At 40.1% G+C, this 24063-nt stretch overlaps 1 protein-coding gene across 2 annotated transcripts in view; it reads right to left on the bottom strand.

Annotated features, from left to right (window-relative positions):
• Window positions 1–24063, bottom strand: part of SPMIP11 (sperm microtubule inner protein 11) — a 34800-nt gene that overhangs the window by 8996 nt on the left and 1741 nt on the right. The window contains exon 1 of one of the 2 annotated variants that reach the window (XM_028125725.2): window positions 19230–19899. The exons of the other annotated variant lie outside the window; for it this stretch is intronic. Coding sequence (XP_027981526.1) covers window positions 19230–19308 — 79 coding nt within the window. The 5' untranslated portion in view covers window positions 19309–19899. Of the gene's footprint in view, window positions 1–19229; window positions 19900–24063 lie in introns of those variants that run through there. 2 annotated transcript variants of the gene reach the window in all.

Genomic DNA, 24063 nt, shown 5'->3' with positions numbered 1-24063 from the left:
GATACATTTCTATAACTTCAGTAGGTTTATCCATTTGGAAAGGCGGAGGGGCTTAAAGGCTTGGGCCAGTTCATTCTCGGCTGAATTGTGCCATTCAGGCTCCTGTTTGAAAAGCCAGGACTATAGTGCCCTCTGCTGGAGCCCAAGAATGGCATCCCCAGCTGTTTCCTAACAGGTGGGTCACCAAACAGGCAGTTCAGAGAGATCAGAAGACCTAGAAGATTGAGCAAAGAACATTCGAGCAGGGTGGGGAAAACCATCTGTTATATCTTCTGACAGGATCCAGAAAATGAGAATGCAAGTGAGACATGCTCAACTTTTACCACATTACCATATACTCGAGATTTAGTCTTTCTTTGAAGAGATTCATTTAGAACTGGAAGAGCAACTCTGAGGACTCTGTGCATTTCTCTTGGGAAGAGGAATGATAAAAGCAGCAGTGAAGGAAGATGTGCGGAGCTTGGACGTCATTGTGTCTGTGGTGAGAGGGCAGTTGCTAAAGAGTCTGGCAGGGAAACGTCATTTGTCTCAAGACAAAAACAAGCATAATCTTTTCCTACCACCATCCCCATCAACTTGCCTCTGAGACTCTTATCAGTGGGAAATGTCCTGAGTGTATATTTGTGTTACGATGAGGTTTAGCCTCACCTAGGGTTTTCATATAACAGGGCAAGGGAATTGTCTCAGCAAAGGGCCAAATAAGAGTTAATTTGTCTGAAATCAAGACCATGACAATCTGGACTAAGAGGACTGTCTAGATACGAAGCTTAGGAAAGCAGAGTTCAAAGCAGGTGGTGAGATAGAGTCTGCAAAGGAAAGGACAGATATAGGGCCAAGTTCGCCAGGAGAGGACAGAGAAGAGAAAGCTTAGACGTTCAAAAGACCAGAGCATAAGGTGAACAAACTCTGGAAGCTGGACTGAACCTGCAGGGGCCATCAGTATTACAAACAGGAAAGGTGAGTCTGGGAGGGCAGGAATCTATGATTGGTGGACATGTAAGTTCTGGTCACGGGTGAGGGGTGCTCTTCTGTGGATAGCTGTAACTGGATGAAAAATCCTTTGAAGTCCACCAGTATTTTCTGCTTCTCAAGGAAACTTAATAGTTAAAAATATTGCTTTCCAGGTATCCTATCCTGGCAAGCATGCCTTGAGAAGTGAACAACGATATTTCAGTCATAGGAAAGGTATATATTCCACATGTATATAGTAACATATATTATGGTTTATAAGTTTTCCTGCAATTATCTATTGTACAGTTTTATGTGCTAGGTCTTAGGTGCTTTACATACGTAATTTCATTTAATCTCCACAACAAATCTATAAGGCATTATTATCTCCATTTGCAGGCAAGGAAACTGAGGCACTCTGAATTTGCTTAGTGTGAATTAGCCCCCTGAATCTGAACAACTTTGGGTACCTGATAAAGCTGAGTTTATGAAGTCAAGGACAGACCAAAGTATGCTCTCCACACCCTGTTTTCCTCTTTGGTTTATCTATTTTGGTTCTTTATCAGAAGGAAAAGAAAGGAAGGAGGCAGAGACTTGCAGAATATTTGGTTACATGTGTTGACTCACCTCTATGAGTTTTCATTATGATATGGAAAGCTTGAGTGGGCCCTCAAGGTAGTATGTTAATATACTCACACCTACTAGGAGGAAAAAAACCCTATCTTTCTTCAAAGAAAAATTGTGAATGATTTAAAAATATCATTATAGTAAGTGTTAAGAATGAAAAAGTGTTAATATTAATAGGTTCATTTTTATGGTTGCTGTTAAAGCCCTTGCTGAAGGGCAAGGTTAAGATTGTGGCTAATTTGAGCATGGAAAACAGGCTGAAGTGCCTTGAAGCCACTTGAATGAATGTGTTGAAAGGTGAAATCAGCCAGAGAATCATTCTAAAGACAAGTGTGGATTACAAATCAGAGTCCTGCAAGATCATTTGGATTGTGGAACTGAGGGTGAGCAGAGTCATGAACTGTGGGTTCCTTGAATTAATGGATGTAGCAACTGGGATTAGGAAGACTGGGGCAAGCAAGGTGGATGTGGGCTTGCTAGGAGCCGAATAGAATGCTGTATTTTACCCATATCCTTCCTGCCCCCTCCTTGTTAATTTCCCAAACCAGTTCTAGAATAGAAATGTATGAGGCAAGTTCCCCATTATGGTGGTCCACAGGCCCAAACCTCTCCTAGCTAATCATACATTGCAAGCAACCTCAGCAGTAGCAGGGGTCAGAACAATCTGAGCTCTGTTGTACTTTTCTGTTGATCTGCTGAAAATGAGAGCTAAGAGCTTAGCGACATGGTAAGTGGATATGAGCATTGGTGACTAGATATAAGTAGTTTCAGTGGAGTGATTGGGGCAAGAGCCTGACTGGCATGAATTCTGGCAAGAGACTGGGAGGAGAAGAAATGGAGACAACAACCTTGTCTTTTGAAGAATTTTTCTGTATAGGGGGCAGGGAAATAGGAAATGTAGGGCTTTAAGATGAAAGAAATTGTAGCATGCATGTATGCAAATAGGAATGGTCAGAGATGGAAAAATTGATGCAATAGAGTATAAATAATATTGGAGTAGTAGTGTCCTTGAATAGGCAAAAAGATGGGAGCTGATGCACAGGTGGAGGTGTTGGTGTTAATAGGTTGTGGACCATTCATTCATTTAATAAGACACGTGGGCGCTGATACAGATAGATGGATAGATGTGGTTTGTGAGAGGTTATAGAAATAATCTAGTTATTTCCGTTTTCACAATGAAAACTATTAAGTAGGAAAGCAAGCTGGGGCCCCTGGGTGGCTCAGTTGGTTAAGTGTCTGCTTTGGGCTCAAGTCATGATCCGGGAGTCCCGGGATGGAGCCCCCTGTGGCCTGGGGCTCCCTGCTCAGCGGAAGAGTGTGCTTCTCCCACTCCCTTTGCCCCTCCCAGTGGTGCTCTCTCTCTGGCTCACTCTCTCAAATAAAAAAAAAATCTTAAACAACAACAACAACAAGTCATTACCTGGAAGTGAGGATTGAGGATGTTGGAGGTCTAAGGAAAGAGAAGGTATGATGAGGCCTCCAGGAGAGCGAAAGAGTGCATGGAACAAGGGAATGTCTGACTTCTGGGCAGCCATAAGGCCCACCTGAGTTTAGTGATCATTAGTGAGACCTCTCAGCATGGTGGTTTTTCTCTACTTGATGAGTGAAAACTCCTCCTTCTAGAAGTTGTGGTATAATCGGGGTGGGAAGGGGGAGAGAATGGAGAAAGAAATGGGAACAGTAGTTTGAAGGTCAAGGGGGTGGGCCTTCCTTCCTTCCTTTTTCCCCCCAGATAGAAAAGGTTGCAGCACATTTGTATAGTGATGGAAGTGACTTAGGAGGAGGAAAAACTGAGGGAGAAGGGTATAATTTCAGGAGCAGAATCCTCGAATAGGTGAGAAGGGGGCAGCTCCAGCGCACAAATGGTCATTCGACTCACTGTGCCAGAGGGAAGTTATACATGCAGTGGAATGTTAGATGTGATGATGGGAAGCCTCTTCTGATTGCTTCTGTTTTCTTAGTGAAATAAGGAGCAAGGAAGTTATTAGCTCAGGGTGAGGACGGGAGAGAGGTTTTAGAGACTCAGGGAGAGATGTGAAATAATTGTCTTGAGTAGGAGAGTGACCAGAGAAACATAATAGGTTTGTCAGGCAGTCCTGAGTGCCCACCTGAGATTTGTGGTGATGGTACTAATTATTCTAAGAAGATTAATGGCCTAGGTGGAGAGCCAAATATATGCATCTTTGTCTTGATAGGTTTCTCTGGAGCTCAACACTCCCAACTTCCTGCTCCTAGAGTCAGTCTATGTGCCCCAGACCTTGGCCATGTGGGCCTAGACTTCAGCCCTGGGGCAGCTCAAAAGGCTTCAAGGAAGTACTAGAAGTAGAATATAATTACTATTGAATGGAATTTTAGGTAGAAGTCTGAATGACATGGTTGAAGCCAAACTTGGCAGAGGGCAACCACATTGTCCAAATGTCTTTGTGGAAAGGGTAGTAGTACCAGAAATATTGTTCTAAGTTTCCTTTTGTTATGAGGTCATGAACAATGGGCAGAGTGCATAGATACTTCAGGGTATACATGATTAAAATGGCTTTTCAGAAGTGAAAGATGGCTTGCAGGCTTCTGGCTGGGATGCAGTGAAAGCAGTCTCTGATCAAAGTGGGGGTTGCAGGTGCTTTGCTAGTTTTGGCTTTGAATTGCATCTCGATTTTAAAATTTGCTATGAAGATAAAGCTCTAGCTTCAGCTCTATGCATGGCTGGGTCATTCTCATTCTTTAGGGTGTAGCTCAAACATTACCTCCTGGATTACTCTGTTTTAAGTGGGCCTTTCCTAGTTACTTTCCATTTTGGGATCTGCAAACTCAGTTGCCTGTAAGAGCCAGGCAGATAATGTTTATGAGTAAAGCAAACAGTAAGAAACCTGTTCCATCTAAAGGGGCAGCTGCTATTTTGCTGTTTGTGATTATGTGGGAATTTAGGGCCAGTGTGACCAGTTCTAACTTTTTTAAGAGGTCAGACATGTGGGTTTTACATAAAATCTCCTAATTTTTAAATGTTGGTCCAAATTTTTAAGAAAAGAACACTGCAGGCTGAGTCTGGCCCTTTGGTCAACAGTTTACAACTTCTGATCTATTGCATTACCCTCCCCTTATTTCCTTCCCAGCACTTGTTATCATCTGTGAATCTTACTTACTTATTTATTGTCTGTTAGTCACTGTTGTGTTTCCAGTGCTTAACACAGTACTTGGCACAGTCAGTTCCTTTTTTTTTTTCCTAAGATTTTATTTATTATTTATTTGACAGAGAGAGAGAGATAGCGAGAGCAGGAACACAAGCAGGGGGAGTGGGAGAGGGAGAAGCAGGTTTCCCGCTGAGCAGGGAGCCTGATGTGGGGCTTGATCTCAGGACCCTGGGACCACGACTGGAGCCGAAGGCAGACGCTTAATGACTGAGCCACCCAGGTGCCCCGCATAGTCAGTTCCTAATAAATAAATGTCTGATGTTGGATGAGAAGGAGAGTCTGGATGGGTGCCTTACTTGGGAGGTTTTTATATATTTTGAATATTATTATGTATATGAATTATATACATGAGGATATGTATGTATATATGTATTCATATATACACACATCTATATATGGCTAATATTTTCTTTCAGTCTCTTTCTTGCCTTTTAACTTTATAATGTTTTTTGTTACACAATTTACAATTTTTTATTTAGTACAAATTGTCAATCGTTTTAGGCTTCCTGGTTTTATGTCCTGATTTTTAGGCTTCCTGGTTTTATGAAAAAAGTTTTCCAAAACCACCCTAAGATTGTAAAAATATTGTTTTCCTCTAATATTTCTATAGTTTTGTTTTATATATTTACCTCTTTAATCCATCTGCAATTTATTTTTATGTATGATGTGAAGTGGGAGGTCCTTATTATGATTTCATTCTTAATTTAAAAGTGTTTTTTTTTTTTTAAAGATTTTGTCAGAGGGAGAGGGAGAAAGAAAGAGAGAGCACAAGCAGGTGGGTGGCAGGCAGAGGGAGAAGCAGACTCCCCACTGAGCAAGGAGCCCGATGTGGGACCCCATCCCAGGGCCCTGACATCTTGACCTGAGCTGAAGGCAGATGCTCAACTGAGCCACCCAGACGTCCCTACGAAGTGTGTTTTTTTTTTGTTTGTTTTTTTAAATAGCAAGAGCAGGGGTACCTGGATGACTCAGTCTGTTGAGTGTCTGACTCTTGATCTTGGCTTGGGTCCTTTGCACCCCCCACAGCTTGTGTGCTCTCTTAAAAAAAAACCCCAAACCCAAATACCTTTCTAGTTTCTTTTTCTTTCTTTTTTAAAAGATTTTATTTATTTTACAGAGAGAGACACAGCGAGAGAGGGAACACAAGCAGGGTGAGTGGGAGAGGGAGAAGCAGGCTTCCCGCTGATCAGGGAGCCCAATGCAGGGCTAGATCCCAGGACCCTGGGACCATGACCTGAGCCGAAGGCAGACACTTAGACTGAGCCACCCAGGCGCCACTACCTTTCTCGTTTCTAGTGAGATAGTTATACATTATCTTTTAATTTGACGTAGGTATTATGTATTAATCTCTTCCAATATTAAGTCATTGTATTCCTGGAATAAGTCCTACTTGATGGTAGATGATTATCTTTAATATATTCTTGAATTTGATCTGATAGTGGGATTTGTCCATTTATACTTACATTGGTCTATGGGTTCCTCTTTTGTACTGTATTCTATAGTATGTTTTATGTTATTTTATCAGTTTTGTGTTAGTATTACAGAATTATTTTCACTGATTTTTGTGCTTTTAAAAATGGAATTATGTCTTAACATTATGTCTCAAAATTTTGAAAAAATTCCCTATGAAAATTGCACACACCAGGCGCATGGGTGGCTCAGTTGGTTGAGCGACTGCCTTCGGCTCAGGTCATGATCCTGGAGTCCTGGGATCTAGTCCCACATCAGGCTCCCTGCTCAGCAGGGAGTCTGCTTCTCCCTCTGACCCTCCTCCCTCTCATGCTCTCTATCATTCTCTCTCAATAAATAAATAACAATCCTTAAAAAAAAATTTATAAAAAAAATGCACACACAGGGGTGCCTGGGTGGCTCAGTCGTTAATTGTCTGCCTTTGGCTCAGGTCATGTCCTGGGATCGAGCCCTGCATCAGGCTCCCTGCTCTGCAGGAGGCCTGCTTCTCCCTCTCCCATTCCCCCTGCTTGTATTCCCTCTTTTGCTGTCTCTGTCAAATAAATAAATAAAATCTTAAAAAACAAAACAAAACTGCACACAGCCTTTTTTCCAAGCAACTATTTAGTAAGTTTTTCTCTTGTGGTCAGTGATTTAACATGGGTTTATACTTTATTTTTTTTAAAGATTTATTTTAGAGAGTGGGAGAGAAGGAGAGAGAGAGAGAATCTCAAACAGACTCCCTGCTGAGTGCAGAGCCCAATGTGGGGCTTGAGGCGGGGCTTGATCTCATGACCCTGAGATCATCACCTGAGACAGAATTAATAGTCAGGAGCTTAACTGACTGAGCCACCTAGGCGCCCCATACTTATTTATTTTAAGTGTCTTGTAATCCAAACATTTACCAAAAACAAAACAAAACAAAACTCCACAAACTTTTCAATTTCTTGATAGTGTTCTTTGAAGCACAAAGTTTGTAATTTTGAGGAAATCCAATTTATCTTTCTGTCACTTAGGCTTTTGGTGTCATATCTTAGAAACCACTGCCTAATCTAAGGTCATGAAGATTTTTCTTATAACAGTTTTAAAGTTTTAGCTCTTACATTTATGGTCTATGATCTATTTTAAGTTAACTTTTATATATGGTGTGACGTGGGGTCCAATTTCATTCTTCTGCATGTGAATTTCCAGTTTTTGTAGCACCATTTGTTGAAAAAGCAATTCTTTTTCTATTAAATTGTCTTGGCATTCTTTTTTTTTTAAAATTTATTTATTTGTCGGAGAGAGAGCACAAGCAGGGGGAATGGCAGGCAGAGGGAGAGGGAGAAGCAGGCTCCCCACTGAGTAGGGAGCACAATGCAGGCCTTGATCCCAGGACCCCGGGATCATGATCTGAGCTGAAGGCAGACGCTTAACTGAGCCCCCTCCCAGCGTTCCTGTCTTGGCATTCTTGTTGAAAGTCTATTGATTATAACTATAAGTGTTTATTTCTAGACTCTCAATTCTATTCCATTGATCTATCTATATATGTCAATTCTTATGCTAGTACCACATTGTCTTGATTACTGCAGCTTTGTAGAAGATTTGAAATTAGGAAGTGTGTCCTCCAACACTGTTATTTTTCAAGATTGCTTTGATTATTCCAGGTCCTTTGTATTTCCTGAAATTCAGGAAATCTTGTCAATTTTTGCCAGGAACCATTACCTTTGGATGATATGTCAGCACAAAGAATTCTAAGAATCTAAATTGCATCTAGAAAGGGATCTCAAATTTATCCCTCTCCTACATCCTAACTCACATATTGAATTTGGCAAACATTAGGCATCTCTAACTTGGTCCGGACAAGGTTATCTAAGTTTCTATTAGTAATTTTTAAGATGCTTTAATTTCTTCATGTATTTTAGAACATTAAATGTGAATAGCTCACTATTATAAATAGTAGAAGCTCCAGTGAATAGGCTTGCTAGGTTAGTTAATGTTCTTCATTTCCTCTGAAAAACATTAAAAGATGCCTGCAACATTCCAGTTGCTGCTGAGAGCTACTCTTCAGCATACCTGCATACTTCTGCTCTCACAAATTAAACTGCATGGTTACCAAGAGTCTGTAGTGTCGTGTTTTTTTTTCCCCAAACAATTTATGCTAGTTTACTTTGTGATTACAATTTTGTAATTTAAATATTAAACTAATAGATTATGTTTAAAAGAGCAGTGATGTGTATAAAAACTGAGTCGAATGTTTTAGAAAAACTCAAAATGTAACAAATTACTGTAAACCTTGAGTAAAATAGATTTGAGTTGGAAAATTACCATTTTGCAGCTATCACAGAAATAATATTACTCAGAACCATCAACAGATACTAAAACTAGTGGGTAAAAATTTGATGAAGAATAGGGTATTTACATTTTTTCAAGTATCTTCCTGGAAGTGATTACAAATTACAAAACAAAAATAATAACTTGACAAATTACAACACAAAAATAATAACTTGACAGTGGAGAAAACTGGCAAACACCACCTTAATCAAAAGGCCAATGTCAACATCACCAGTAATGGGACAAGATGACATTATGAACCTCCTGATGTGACCTACTGAAGACATACTGCTGCTTATTCCTGCCAAAAATATTTATACCCAAACTAATTATGAGAAACATCAGACAAACCCATATTAAAGAAAATTCTATAAAATGTCTTGTATGTACTATTAAAAAAATGTCAATGTCATGAAACACAAAGGAACAGAGGAATTTTCCCAGATTAAAGGAGACTGAAGAGGTATGCCAACTAAATGCAATGCGCATCCTTTTTTTTTTTCCTTTAAGATTTTATTTATTTATTTGAGAGAGAGAGAGCACATGAGAGCGGGGAGGGTCAGAGGGAGAAGCAGACTCCCTGCTGAGCAGGGAGCCTGATGCTGGACTCGATCCTGGAACTCCAAGATCATGACCTGAGCTGAAGGCAGTCGCTTAACCTACTGAGCCACCCAGGCGCCCTGCAATGCTCATCCTTCATCAGATTCTGGAAGGAAAAGTTTTGCTCTAAAGGACATTAATGGGACAACTGACAAAACTGTAATGTAGACTATAGATAATTAGATAATAGTATTGTGTCACTATTAAAATTTGCTGAGTTTAATACCTATATTGTGGGTTGTTATCTAAGAAAATGTTCTTATTCTAAAGAAATACAAATTTAAATATTTGGGGGTATAGGAATATAATATGAGCAATTTATTCTCAACTAACTGAGAAATATATCTGTTGATATATACATACATATATATATTTGGAGAGAGAATGAGAGGGAGAGGGAAAGCAAATGTGGCCAAATACAATTGGCTAATTTAGGTAAACAGTGTAGGGAATTTCTTTGTTTGTACTAATCTTACAACTTTTCTATAACTTTGAAATTATATCACCAAATAAAGTTTTTAAAAAATAGTTGACCATATAAGTTTTCTTCCTCTCCCAAATTTGCCAAATGCCAAAATAACAACAATGGCATTAACCTTCAAGGGCAAAGACAGAGAAAGGATACAAGAGCAGATGATGCATTTCAGGAGAAATATCTTTTAGAAAATAGAAAGTGGACAGAGGGGTAGTAACCTTTCAGAATGCAAAAAGTTCTAACTAAGTTTCTGCAGTAGAGGATAGAACTAGAATTGGGCTAATTCATCTGAGAGGTAAAAACCTTAGAATGTAACAGGTACCATAGAAGGCAGGAGTAAAGAATATGTCTGAGGGGGCGCCTGCGTGGCTCAGTCATTAAGTGTCTGCCTTCGGCTCTGGTCGTGATCCCAAGGTCCTGGGATCAAGCCCCGCATCGGGCTCCCTGCTCCACGGGAAGCCTGTTTCTCCCTCTCCCACTCCCCCTGCTTGTGTTCCCTCTCTCACTCTGTCAAATAAATAAAATCTTTAAAAAAAAAAAAAAAAAGAATATGTCTGAGAACAGGAAGGTGGATACTGAAACTCTGTCTACAGAACATGTAGCGCAAGCAGACAAACCACTGCCCCAACAAAGATATAAAAGATTTCTCTGTCCAGCAATCCCGCTTCTGGGTATATATCCAAAGGAAATGAAAACAGGATCTTGAAGAGTTATCTTCACTCTCATTTTCATTCCAGCAATTCACAATAGCCAAGATGTAGAAACTTAAGTGTCTGTCAATGGACTAATGAATAAAGAAGATGTGGTATATATACACAGTGAAATATTACTTAGCCACAAGAAAGAAGGAAATCTTGCCATTTGCAACAACACAGATGGATCCTGAAGGTATTACACTGTCAGGTAAGTTGGACAGAGAAAGACAAATACTGTATGATCTCATGTGGAATCTAAAAAAGCTGAACTCATAAGAACAGAGAGTAGAATGGTGGTTATCAAGGACGTGGGGTGAGGGAAATGAAGAAATGTCGGTCAAAAGGTACAAATTTCCAGTTTAAGATGAATAAGTTCTGGGGATCTAATGTATAGCATAGTGATTATAGTTAATAATACTGTTTTATATATTTGAAAGGTGTTAAGAGAGTAGATCTTAAATGTTCTTACCACAGAAAAGAAAAGGTAATTATGTGATGAGATGGAGGTGTTAGCTAACACTATGGTGGTAATCATTTTGCAATACATAAGTATATCAAATCAACATGTTGTACACCTTAAATTTACATGTTATATGTCAATTACAACTCAATAAAACTGGAAAAAGGGACTTCTTTGGAGGAACTGAATCTAACAGGCACTGCACTCCTAGCAAGGATTCACAGGGATGGCATATGGTGCAGGACTAAAAATCTGATGATTAAGTGAAAATCGAGATCCTCAAAAGTGTGACTCTCAATACCCCATTCTCCTATCCTGGTCCTAGTATGCTAGCAGACAAGCATCTAACCAATCCCCAGGGAAACAATTATAGGATCCCTTCCCCGGAAAAATTGTAAATATCCAGAGGAAAGCTCCCAGTGAAGCCCACAATGGACTCCCGCACATAGGCTTTTAGTTCCTCACTCTTATAGTGGAGAGCCAAGGATCACCAGTTGTTTGACAACAGTCATCGTGAGAAAGAGACCAAAATAAACTCATAGGAAAAAGAGCACAGAGGAGATAGAACTAATGCAGGGAACAGAACTTCAAGTAAAGTATAATATCCATGAAGAAAAGAGAGAAGATATGGACAAGAAAAGCCAGAGGACCAAAAATAGTCCTTGGAACTTAAACAAAGTAAGCAAAATAAAATGTTCTGATACAAAGGTGTGGTGTTTTTCACATGTATCTACAACTTCTTAGATATTTCTTGAAGAAGTAGAGCTTATTTCCCCTCCCCTTGAATGTGGGCTGCATTTAGTGACTCTCTTTTAACAAACAGAATAAGGTGGAAGTGACAGTCACTTTTTTTTTTTAAGATTTTATTTATTTGTGAGAGAGAGAATGAGAGAGAGCATGAGAGGGAGGAGGGTCAGAGGGAGAAGCAGACTCCCCGCGGAGCAGGGAGCCCAATGCGGGACTCGATCCCAGGACTCCAGGATCATGACCTGAGCCGAAGGCAGTCACCCAACCAACTGAGCCACCCAGGCGCCCAGTGACAGTCACTTCTGAGACTAGGTCATAAAAAGGCATTGTGGCTTCCTTGTCTCTTGGACCATCTGCTCTGAAGTTAGCTGACATGTGAGAACACTGAAGCAGCTTTATGGAGAGGCCCATGTGATGTGAAGCTGAGGTGTCTTATCAACAGCCAGAGAGGCCTCCAGCCATCAGATGACTGAAGCTGCTGCTAACATCCTGTTTTCAACCACATGAGAAACCCTGAGCCAGAACTACCTAGCTAAGTTGTTCCTTGGATTCCTGATTCACAGAAACTGTGAGGTAATAAATGTTTGTTAAGCCTTTGTTTTAGGATACTTTGTTACACAGCAGTAGATAATTAATACAGAAAATATGAAGATAAAGTTGGGCAATCTCCCAAAGAATGCATTTTTAAAAACCCAAAGAAAATAAAAAGAAATATTAGTTAAGTTAGAGGATCATCTCAGGTTTTATAGCTGACAAAACAGAAGTTTGTTTGTTTTTTTTAAGACTTTATTATTTGCCAGAGAGAGATAGCAACAGAGAGCTCACAAGCAGGGGGAGCGGCAGGCAGAGGGAGAAGCAGGTTCTCTGCTGAAGAAGGAGCCTGATGTGAGACTTGATCCCAGGACCCTGGGATCATGACCTGAGCAGAAGGCAGAGGCTTAACTGACTGAGCCACCTAGGCATCCCTAAAACAGAAGCTCCAAAAAGAGAGGAGAGAAAACAGAGAATAAATTAATATATATTAAAGGAAATTTCTCAGAAATGAAGGGCACAAATTTCCAGATTGAAAAAGTTCATGCAGTATCTACTGAAGTGAATGAAAAAAGACCTACAGCAAATTCCATCATTATGAAATTTCAGAACACCAAGGAACAATAACAAAAAATTAGAAGCTTCCAGAGAGAAATAAGTCACATACAAAAGAATCCAACTGGAAGCTAGAGGACAATAAAAACATACCTTCAAAATTCTCAGAAAATGAGAATTTCCAACCTAGAATTTCACATCTGGAAAAACTGACAATCAAGTGTGAGGGCAGAATAAAACCATTTTGGCTTAAAAAATATACCTCCTACACATTCTTAGAAAGCTATTCAAGGATATATTCCAGGAAAGGGAGGGAGTAAACCAAGAAAGAAAACATGGGATCCAGGAAATAGGGAATAAAACCTTGGAAAGAGGCAAAAGCAAATTCTATAGACAAGAGCTATGCACCAGGTTTAGACAGTGAACAGTCCAGACGGAGTAGGAGAGAGGCAGTTGGGAAAAAAATAGAATGGATTTATTATTTTGGGTGATTGAAAAAAAATATATTGGGCATTTGACAGAGCTGTTGAAATATTTGGGGGAAAAAGTAATAATAGTTAGCAATTCTTAACTCTAGAGGTAAGGAAAAGGTTGAACAAAAGTTATCATTGTGACATTATTTGGTCTAGCAGTGAAGAATTTTTTTGAAGATTTTATTTATTTATTTTAGAGAGAGAGGCAGAGGATCTCAAGCAGACTCCACACTGAACATGGAGCCTGATGCAGGGCTTGATCTCATGACCCTGAGATCATGACCTGAGCTGAAACCAAGAGTCAGAAACTTTCCTGACTGAGCTACCCAGGTGCCCCATCAGGGAACAATTTTTACATATTTTTAAGACTACAAGACTTGACTTAAACTTTTTTTATGTTTTATTGCTGCATCACAAATTTAGTGGCTTAAAACATTCTTTTATTACCTCACAGTTCTGTAAGTCAGAATTCTGGGCAGGCTTGACTGGGTCCTCTGCTTAATCTCATAAGGCTGAAACTAAGGTGTTGTCTGTGTTGGGGTCTTATGTGGAGGCTCTAAAGAAGAATCCATTTTCAGGCTTATTCAGGTTGTTGGCAGAATTCAGTTTCTTACAGTTATAGGGCTGAGCCCTTGCTGGCTTGTCAGCCAGGCCACTCTCAGCTCCTAAATGCCACCCACATTCTTTGGCATGTGGCCCCCTCCATCTTCAAAGCCAGCACTGATGTGTCAAATTCCGCTCATGCTTCCAATCTCTGAATTCCTCTCTTGCTGCTGGCTGGGCAGAGAAAACACTCTGCTTTTAAAGGGCTTGTGTGATTAGATTAGGCCCACTCAGATAATCTCCCTTTCTCCATATAAAGTAACAATCAAGAGTGTTATCCATAATATTCAGCGGTTCCACCCACACTCAAAAGGGAGGGGATTATACAGAGGCAAAGTTCATTGTGGGTCATTCTTAGAATTTTGCCTACCACAAACCTAAAATTGTGATATAACTATACTGGAAAAATCAGGGTGGGAGAGGAGAAGCACAGGGTATGTATGGCATAAGAAAGCTAAATTCTCAATTGTCAAAAGAGGAAGGCAATATATAATAGCCAAAAATGGATAAATCACTGCATATCATATGAGCATTTTCTTTAGAAGTAGGAAGGTTAAGTACCAAAAGAAACAACTAGAAGAGTTGAAAATTTGTCTCTGGAGAGTGGAGGTGAGAGGATTGGGGTAGGGGACTCGTTTTTCATTATTAGCTTTTTAGCACTATTACATTTAATATTTTGAAAAAGAATTACAAAGATTACTCTTTATTAAAGATTTTATTTGTTTTTTAGAGAGAGAAAAAGCATGTGCACATGTCTGGGGAAGAGGCAGAGGGGGAGCGAAAGGGACAAGCAGACTCTGGGCTGAGTGCAGAGCCCAGTGTGGGGCTTGATCCCATGACCCTGAGATGACCACCTCAGCCAAAACCAAGAGTCAGACACTTAACCAACTGAGACACCCAGGTGCCCCAAGAATTATAAATAACTTTTAAATACTTCTGATTAGACATGAAGAAAATAACTAAAAGGTTTGAAAAATAAGTTTGCTTTGCAAATGCTTGACTCCACTTTAAATAGACTCAAACGGAAATTATACATGATGCACTGTGGGGGCAAAAGAGGCCATGGTACTCATCAATAGACACATTTTCAAAGAAATGGAATTGGCACCATATAAAACTGGTGAATCTACAGTTACACATATTAAGTGAAACTAAAATGTATAAGGTATGTATCTTTTCTTGATTTCCCAATTTACAATGTAATCTTTGACCAACTATCTAAGAGTCTACTGTACAACAGAGAGAGAAAGGGAGAAGCAGGCTCCCTGCTGAGTAAGGGGCCCAATGTGGGCCTCGATCCCAGGACCCTGGGATCATGACCTGAGCCGAAGGCAGACACTTAACTGATTGAGCCACCCAGGCATCCCTATGTGGAGTTTTTTTGATAAATACACTACAACAAAAGAAAATTAAATATTGTAAATGTAATTTCTCTTATGATTTTTTTTTTTAAAGATTTTATTTGAGAGAGAGGGAGAGCGAGCTTGAATGGCTGGAGGGGCAGAGGGAGAAGGAGAAGCAGGCTCCCCGCTGAGTGGGGAGCCTGACACAGGGCTCGATCCCAGGACCCTGAGATCATGACCTGAGCTGAAGTCAGAGGCTTAACTGACTGAGCCACCCAGGTGCCCCCTCTTAATTATTTTCTTAATAACGTTTTCTTTTTTCTACCTTTACTGTAAGAACATACAAAAATATACAAAATATGTGTTAATTGGACAATTTATGTTCTTGGTAAAACTTCTGGTCAACAGTAGGTTATTAGTAGTTAAATTTTGGGGAGTCAGGCGCCTGGGTGGCTCAGATGGTTAAGCGTCTGCCTTCGGCTCAGGTCATGATCCCAGGGTCCTGGGATCGAGTCCCGCATCGGGCTCCCTGCTTCTTGGGAGCCTGCTTCTCCCTCTGCTTCTCTCTCTCTTTCCCTCTCTCTCTCCGTCTCTCATGAATAAATAAAATCTTTAAAAAAAAATTTGGGGGAGTCAAAAGTTACATGCAGATTTTTGACTTGGGGGGGGTCAGTGCCCCTAACCCGTTTTGTTCAAGGGTCAACTGTAATTATATTCAACTTGCATTATATAGTACTTATTAACTGATCTGAACTTGCTAGCTTGATATCTATTAGCAGGTTTATGCCCTTTATGCCAGGGATTTGTAGTTGGTGGTCAGGAGTTTATGGGTGTTGATTAGGTTAGCCACACTCCAGGGTCAGATGCCTCTTGGAATGATGGAATCAGTGTAGTAGTTGCCTTGTCAAATGGTGGTTTCACTAAATTCTTGTCCCAGAAGTGAAACTTCCTAGTTTTCTATGGAGCAATAAGATGTGGATAAACTTCTAGCACTGGGTTTCACCAGTAACTCCAGCAAAGTTTGAGTTTTAAGCACAGAAAACATCAAACTATTGTTTTGATATCTGCAGATAATAGACCACATAATGACGACTCTGTGATGTGTGTGCCTGAGGGACAAAGAGAAGGAGGAACCCACCCAGTTACTTTTTCCCATGCTTGCAGAACACCACTCTGAGGCTGGAGAATTTTAACTTTCTTGGGAAGTTGTCCAGAGGCTATGAGAGAAGGTTATAAGACACTGACTCCATGGAAGAGTTCCCAAGTCAACAATTCTCCCCATTAGCTGAGCAAAAAGTTACCATTCAGTTTCAGTGAATGGTGGGCTCCTGGGAATCTTGAGAACCACCTGTTAGGGAATAGTGAACAACTTTACATAAAGCCCACCTGACATTCAAATTCAGGGTTTAGGAGTTAACAGATTTTCCTAGAAAGGCTGATCATCAATCACTTGTATAGTGCCCTGTTCACAGCAAAAGACCTGTGTCATTTGTCCCCATTACTGTTTTGTTTTTTTTCAAGATTTTATTTATTTGACAGAGAGAGAGAGCGAGAGCAGGAATACAAGCAGGGGGAGTGGGAGAGGGAGAAGCAGGCTTCCCGCTGAGCAGGAAGCCCGATGCGGGGCTAGATCCCAGGACCCTGGGATCATGACCTGAGCCAAAGGCAGACGCTTAACGACTGAGCCACCCAGGCGCCCCCCATTACCGTTTAAAAGTGAGCACAAGCAGTAATGTGGAGTCAAATTCTGGCTCTATCACTGACCTTGTGTTAACCTGTTTGAGCCTTTTATTGGTAAAAAGGGACTAGTAATACCTACCTCACAGGCATGTTGAGAGAATTAAATGGAATCATGCATGTGGAATGCTCAGCACAATACCTGGCATACAGTTACATACTAAATAGATAGCTTCATATTATTAAGTGCTTGAACCAACAAAATTAGGAATTTTATTTTATTTTTTTTAAAGATTTTATTTATTTGACAGAGAGAGACAGCAAGAGAGGGAACACAAGCAGGGGGAGTGTGAAAGGGAGAAGCAGGCTTCCTGCCAAGCAGGGAGCCCGATGCGGGGCTTGATCCCAGGACCCTGGGATCATGACCTGAGCCGAAGGCAGATGCTTAACGACTGAGCCACTCAGGCGCCCCAAAATTAGGGATTTTAAATAGAAGTCAGCAAGTGGACCTCCTCTGTCCAAATCTTGAAGTAAGCAGAGGGTATAATTGAGGGAGGAGGGGGAACAGTTTGTAGGGGTGACAAATTTGATGTCCAGTCTTCCTTCTAACCTTACATTTTGGGCCAACAGTTTGGCCAAACCTCCAGCCTCTGATAGCCTGCCGCTGGAATGAAAAAAAATTGGGCAAGCAGATGATATCAGGATATTTCCTATTACCCCATAGTTTTATTTTTTTTAATTTTTTATTAAAGATTTTATTTATTTATTTTGAAGAGAGAGAACAGAGAGAGATCATGTGCAAGTGAGTGTAAGGGGCAGAGGGAGAGGCAGAGAATCTCAAGCAGACTCTTCACTGAGAACAGAGCCCGATATGGGGCTTGATCTCACGACCCTGAGAGCATGACCTGAACCGAAATCAAGAGTTGGGCGCTCAACCTACTAAGCCACCCAGGTGCCCCTGCCCCATACTTTAATAAAGTGAAGTCTTTCTCTCTGCCCAGCCTACAATGAAATTAATTAGAAATGAGACTCAGACCTCTTTGGATTGGTACCAAGTCTTGTTTACTAGAGTTTAGGTAGCGAACTGGGTAGGAAAACCCCAGGCTTGGTGCTCAGTTCTCTCATAGTGAGAAGTCCCATCTGGTAGGGGCAGGCAGGGTTGGAACAGCCAGGAGAGGCCTATTCTTGAAACAAGGAAAATTTATGGAGTAGGTCAAGTGTGTTTCTCTGAGAGAGGGTGAAGAGCTTCTTATTTGGAAACAATAGCAGCCCCATGGCATAATGCTAGGACAGGTGGGGGCCAACGGGGGAGGGCTGGTGTGGGGCTATTAGGGGGATTTCTAGGGTCCACCAGTGGGACCCTTTATACAAACCTTACCTGAAAGCTGGATATGTAAAACAGAGCTTTGTTGTCATTAGAAAAAGGATAGAAAGTGCCTGATAGAGTCTTATACAATATTAGTCTCTCTCAATCTTAACTTTGTGTTTTATACTTACCAGTTACCCCCTATCCTCATCCCAATAAAACTTTGCTTTAGTACCTGCCTACACTTTTTTTCCTTCACATATGTTCTCCATTCTGTTGGAAATACCCTTTCTCCTCTATTTCTGTGCTTTCAAACAATTTATCTTTTAAGACCTTAACCAATTGTCACATCTCCTCCAAAGCCTCCTCTAACTTCCTGTTTTAGTCATTCAAATATCATTTATTAATTTTTTACCTACAAGTATATATTAAATCTCTATGTATTAGAGCATTAGAGCATTATGTATTAGGCACTGCTAGGCATTGTGGGTATAATACAATCAGATATTTACTCACTGCCTATTAAAAATCCTTCAGTGGTTCCCTATAAAATTAAAATGCTTAGCATGGCTAATAGCATCAATTTTCTGGCCCCTGCCAAGTTTACAAGGCTTACTTCCCAGCACCTGTCTTCTTTACACTTTATCTGTACCCAAGGACTTGGAGTTCAATGAATATGGCTCTTTCTCAACCTTCTGTTCCTTGGTCTGTGCAATATTCCCTTTTTGTCTACTTGGCGAACTCCCATCATCCTGGCAGCATTGTGTGAAGTCTTTTCTAAAGGATTCTCCTGTGCTCATTCAAATCCAATAGTATCAGGTACTTCCTCTTTTGTGGTCCCACATCATTCCATATTTAATTTACCATATTTAATTTATTCAGACTATATTGCAAATTTTTTGTTTGCATATTTATCTTTATCCAATAGCCACTGTATGGCAGCGATCTTATCCCATCCATCCCCAGTCACCAACAGAAAGCCTGGCACAAAACTGTATTTAGTAAATGTTAACTAAATGAGCAAATGAATAATAATGAACATTTATTCAGTTAAACAGATTGAATGTCTTAATATGGATATTAAATGACAGAAGAGGGAAACTCAATGGATAATCTCCCTACTCCATAATTTTAACTGGTGACCGGTGTAATTGTTAATTATGGGCGATAAAGCTCTAACTCAAGGTAGAAAAGGAAATGGCCAAGAAGCTCTTCTAATCCTCTACCCTATATTCCCCTTACTTGTTTCTTCAGTTGTGTCCCTTTTCTTGTTCCGAAAGGAATTTTGATATCCCAACAGATACAAGTTGAAGAAGGCCATCTCAACTCTTCCCCGTCCTCTTCTGGAACATTCAGGCTGGAGCACTGGACTCTGTGTTTGGTAACCATGGTAATGCCCTAAAGAATTACTATGACTAACACTCCCTTTGTCTAAGGAGACACAGGATTTATGGGTTCACAGCAGAGCTAGAGTGGGAGTGGGCTAAATAACTTTGGAAAAACGGAGGTATCAAGTGCCAGTTACCCTTTTTCTTGCCCCAGTCTTTTTTATACTGTAAGTTTCAGAAGGCAGTGAATAGAAAGAGCACTGACCTGGGCTCAAATATTAGTTTTGCCATATTCTCAGTATCTGAGTTTGAATAGGTTAAGCCTTTTTAAAAAATGGCAATGGTATCTATTTCAGAGTCATAAGAATTAAATGATAATGTATGCAAATTTCCTTAGCATAGTGTTCAGCATATAATGGAAACATAAACAGTATTTAAATGTGAATATAGTACTTCCGATGAGTCTTTAAGTTATTTCAAGCAGTGGTGTGTTGAATCAGTTCATACTGATTTTTGAGCTGCCTCTTAAATTTTCAGGAATTTTGCAAGCTGGTTGTTAAACAAGCCATTATTTAAAATTATCTAAACTTACAATTGAATAAAGATGAAAAATAAAAGTAGTAAATACTAAAAACTCATCTCTAATTATTTTACTACATTTTACTATTATCTATGCTCATGAAGTTATATCTATTGTATGTGTATATTCTGCTGTTTTTATTCTTTTTTCTCTTTACTTTTCAGTTTGGGAAGTTGTCTTCCCAAATGATTAATATATCTTCAAACTCACTGATTCTTTCCTTGGTTGTGTCCAGTGTATTGATAAGCCCATCAATGGCATTCATTTCCTTCCAAGTGGGCTTTTTTTTTTTTTTTTAAAGTAAGCTCTAGGCCCAACCTGGGGCTTGAACTCACGACTCCAAGATCAAGAGTCACATGTTCTACTGACTGAGCCAGCCAGGCAACCCTGTTATGGGTTTTTTATTTCTTTTTTTTTTTTTTTAAGATTTTTTTTTTTTTAAAGATTTTATTTATTTGAGAGACAGAATGAGAGAGAAAGCACATGATTTGGGGGGAGGGTCAGAGGGAGAAGCAGACTCCCTGCTGAGCAGGGAGCCCGATGCGGCACTCGATCCACGGACTCCAGGATCATGACCTGAACCGAAGGCAGTCGCTTAACCAACTGAGCCACCCAGGCGCCCCTGGGTTTTTTATTTCTAACATTTCCTTTTTATTCTTAGTTTTCATCTCTTTGCTTCATTACTCATCTATTCTTGCATGTTGTCCACTTTTTCCATTAGAGTTCTTAGCATATTAATCAGTTAAATTCCCAGTTTGACAATTCAAAAATTTCTGCCATGACTCTGGTTCTGATACTTGCTTTGTCTCTTGAGACTGTATTTTTTGCCTTTTAGCGTGCCTTATAATTTTTTTTTTGCAGGAAGCTAGACATGACATATTGGGTAAAAGGAATGGATGTTTTACGTTTATCTGTTTGGGAGTTTGGTTGCTGTTTCCTGTTTGTGAGTTTGGTTGCTGTTAACTGTTTGCGGGTTTGGTTGCTGTTAACTGTTTGCTATGGCTGTAGGTATCAGAGGCTAAAATTTCCTCTGACGTCTTTGTCTCCCCTGTTGTCTATGGGTTTCCTTACACACTCCTTAAATGGGTCTGAGTTTGTAGTTCTTTCTGTTGTAATCCCGTTATTATATAGGAGATCTATTGAAGTGTTAAGGGGGACAGGTGAGGAAAGTGCTTTATAATCATATCAGGTCTCAGTTTTTTAGTGAGCTTGTCCCCTCCAGACTGTGACCCTTACAAATGCTGGAGTTGGTTATTTTCCTTTTCCTACATTGGTTAGGCTCTGTTAAGTAGCTTCCACTGAGGACAGGTTTTTGTTAAGGACAACTGAATTCTCTGGGTCTAAGTAGCTCTTTTTTCCCTTTCCCTCCCAGAAGGACAAGGGGATTTTTCTCCAATCTTCATAGTTAAGACCTATGGGGCTCCTGGAAGTAAAACTCATGAAAGTGTGGGGGCCCTCAAAAGGTTTTTTTTGTTTGTTTGCTTTTAGTCTCTCAATCTAGGCCAAGTTCAGTCTCCAGCAATTAGTCAATTGCCTTTTATGTATTCCTATCAGTTGCTGGTTTCAATAGTAGTTTTTGCTCTCAGTAAGCCATGGGTCTCTGTTCTGCCTCTTCTGATTCTGCCTGTCTCTCCAGGTTTTGTGGTAGAGGTTTGCCCTGTCCCCTTAATTCTCTGCTCGATCTAACAAGGGTTGATGATTTTCAGTTTATTCAGGTTTGTTGTTGTTGTTATAAGAACAGAAGCAATGACTTCCAAGCTCTTTACATATCAGACTGGAAACCAGAAGTCCCTGTCTATTTTATCTATATGGAGGAAATATTATGTGATGGTGTGTTCATCTCTTCCCAAGTCCATGCTCGGTGATGTCATGTTGGTAGCTTGAAACTGGCCATAACGGGAGAATTTAGACTACAGAAATGGTAAATGCTGCAAACAAAAGCTTGACTTAGTATGTAAATAATGTAGATTAAGTTTAAAAGTATGTTGTGTCTATGCCCATTACATTGTCAAGAGCACAAAAAATTGAAAGGTTCTTCCGGTTTTCAAAAACTATTATCCAATTCAGCAAAGATGTTGCTCAATCACTGACAAATAAGTTCCAACTTAAGTCTCACTGTTTCACTTTTTTTTGGAGAGGGGAGGGGCAAAGGGAGAGGGAGAGAGAATCTTAAGCAGGCTCCATGCTTGGCCCCTTATTGTTTCACTTTTATCTTACTGATTAATGCAAATGAAAATGTCAACCAACAATCAAAACTATTCTCATTTGCTGGGGTGCCTGGGTAGCTCAGTCTGTTAAGCACCTGACTCTTGATTTCGGCTCAGGTCATATATGATCTCAGGATCTTGAGATCGAGCTCTGCATGGGGCTCCGCACTCAGTAGGAAGTCTGCTTGGGGTTCTCTCCCTCTTTCTTTCCCTCTGCTCCTCCTTTGTATGCTCTCTCTTTCTCAAATAAATAAATCTTTGAAAAAAAAAACTATTCTCATTTGTCAAATGCAATCACAGGTTGGTTATTGAATCAAGAAGTTGGCAAAACTGAGCAAAAGCATTCTATGAGAATCAACTGGCTCTACGAAATTTATAATAAAGATTGTATATTTTTTATAAATGTGTGCTACACATCCTTTATATCAGTAAGTTCATGTTTGAAATTATGTATGTATAAATACAGATACAATAATTTTCTGGATAGCTGGTTGTTAATAATTTACCAGTACACACACACCATGGCCAATTTCAAGCTATCAGCATGACATCAACTGAATGTGGAATTGGGAATAGTTACAAATGGCACACCATCTTTTTTTTTTTTTTTAAAGATTTTATTTATTTATTTGACAGAGAGAGACATAGTGAGAGAGGGAACACAAGCAGGGGGAGTGGGAGAGGGAGAAGCAGGCCTCCCGCCGAGCAGGGAGCCCGATGTGGGGCTCGATCCCAGGACCCTGGGATCATGACCTGAGCCGAAGGCAGATGCTTAACAACTGAGCCACCCAGGCGCCCTCACACCATCTTTTCATGCTTTAATTTGGAGACTATATAAATATTGTAAAGAAATTATTTTAACAGTAGTAGATGGTAATGTTTGATATAGCTGAAATATGACATTCATAAGCACAATGCAAAATAAGATCAAACCGTGAAATATGGTATAATCCTGTATCCACAACAAGATTAGTCCAGTGAATAGGAAAAGTAGCCTGATAGGTTTCTTTTATAGGAAACAGAGTCCTATTTATTTATTTATTTTAAAGATTTTATTTATTTATTTGAGAGAGAGAATGAGAGAGAGAGAGAGAGCACATGAGAGGGGGGAGCATAGGAGGGAGAAGCAGACTCCTCGCCGAGCAGGGAGCCCGATGCAGGACTCGATCCTGGGACTCCAGGATCATGACCTGAGCCGAAGGCAGTCGCTTAACCAACTGAGCCACCCAGGCGCCCCAGAGTCCTATTTAAATTAAAAAATAGAAGAGAAAAAAAAGGAAAATTCCTCTAGTTTAAGATTTTTGTCAGTTGTTCTTTAAGGGCAATTTATCTGAAGGCTAACATTATTTTGACAATAAACATGTACTGAACACCTACTGTGTGCCAGATGGTGTCCCATCAGGATGCAGAGATGACATTTAAGATCACACAGCTAAGGGCAGCTGGGTGGCGCAGTCAGTTAAGTGTCTGCCTTCAGCTTAGGTCGTGATCTTGGGCCCTAAAATTAAGCCCCACGTCTGGCTTCCTGCTCAGCGGAGAGTCTGCTTCTGCCTCTCCCACTCTCCCTGAAGGTGCTCTCTCTCTCAAATAAATAAATAAATAAAATCTTTTAAAAAAATCACACAGCTAGTTAAAAGAAGAGCTGGGAATTTTAAGGACATTATACTAAGTGAAATAAGGCAGTCACAGAGACAAACACTGTATGATTCTACTTACATAAGATATCTAAAGCAGTCAAACTCATAGAAACATAAAGTAGAACGGGAGGTGTCAGGGCTGGGAGGGGGGAAATGAAGCATATAGACATAAAGTTTCAGATCTGCAAAATGAAAAAGTTGTGAAGACCTGTTACATAACAATGTGAATATAGCTGACCTGTGGAACTGTACACATAGAGATAGTTGAGGGTTTAAAAAAATAAAAAAGAATAGCTGGGATGAGTCCAGGCCTGATTCAAAACT

Source organism: Eumetopias jubatus, unplaced genomic scaffold, assembly GCF_037043125.1.
Source record: "Eumetopias jubatus isolate StellerSeaLion01/CBP00866 unplaced genomic scaffold, mEumJub1_p1.0 scaffold_8, whole genome shotgun sequence".
Lineage (NCBI taxonomy): Eukaryota > Metazoa > Chordata > Mammalia > Carnivora > Otariidae > Eumetopias > Eumetopias jubatus.
The sequence above is the reverse complement of the archived record's forward strand: the minus strand, read 5'-3'. Positions and strand labels throughout refer to the sequence as shown.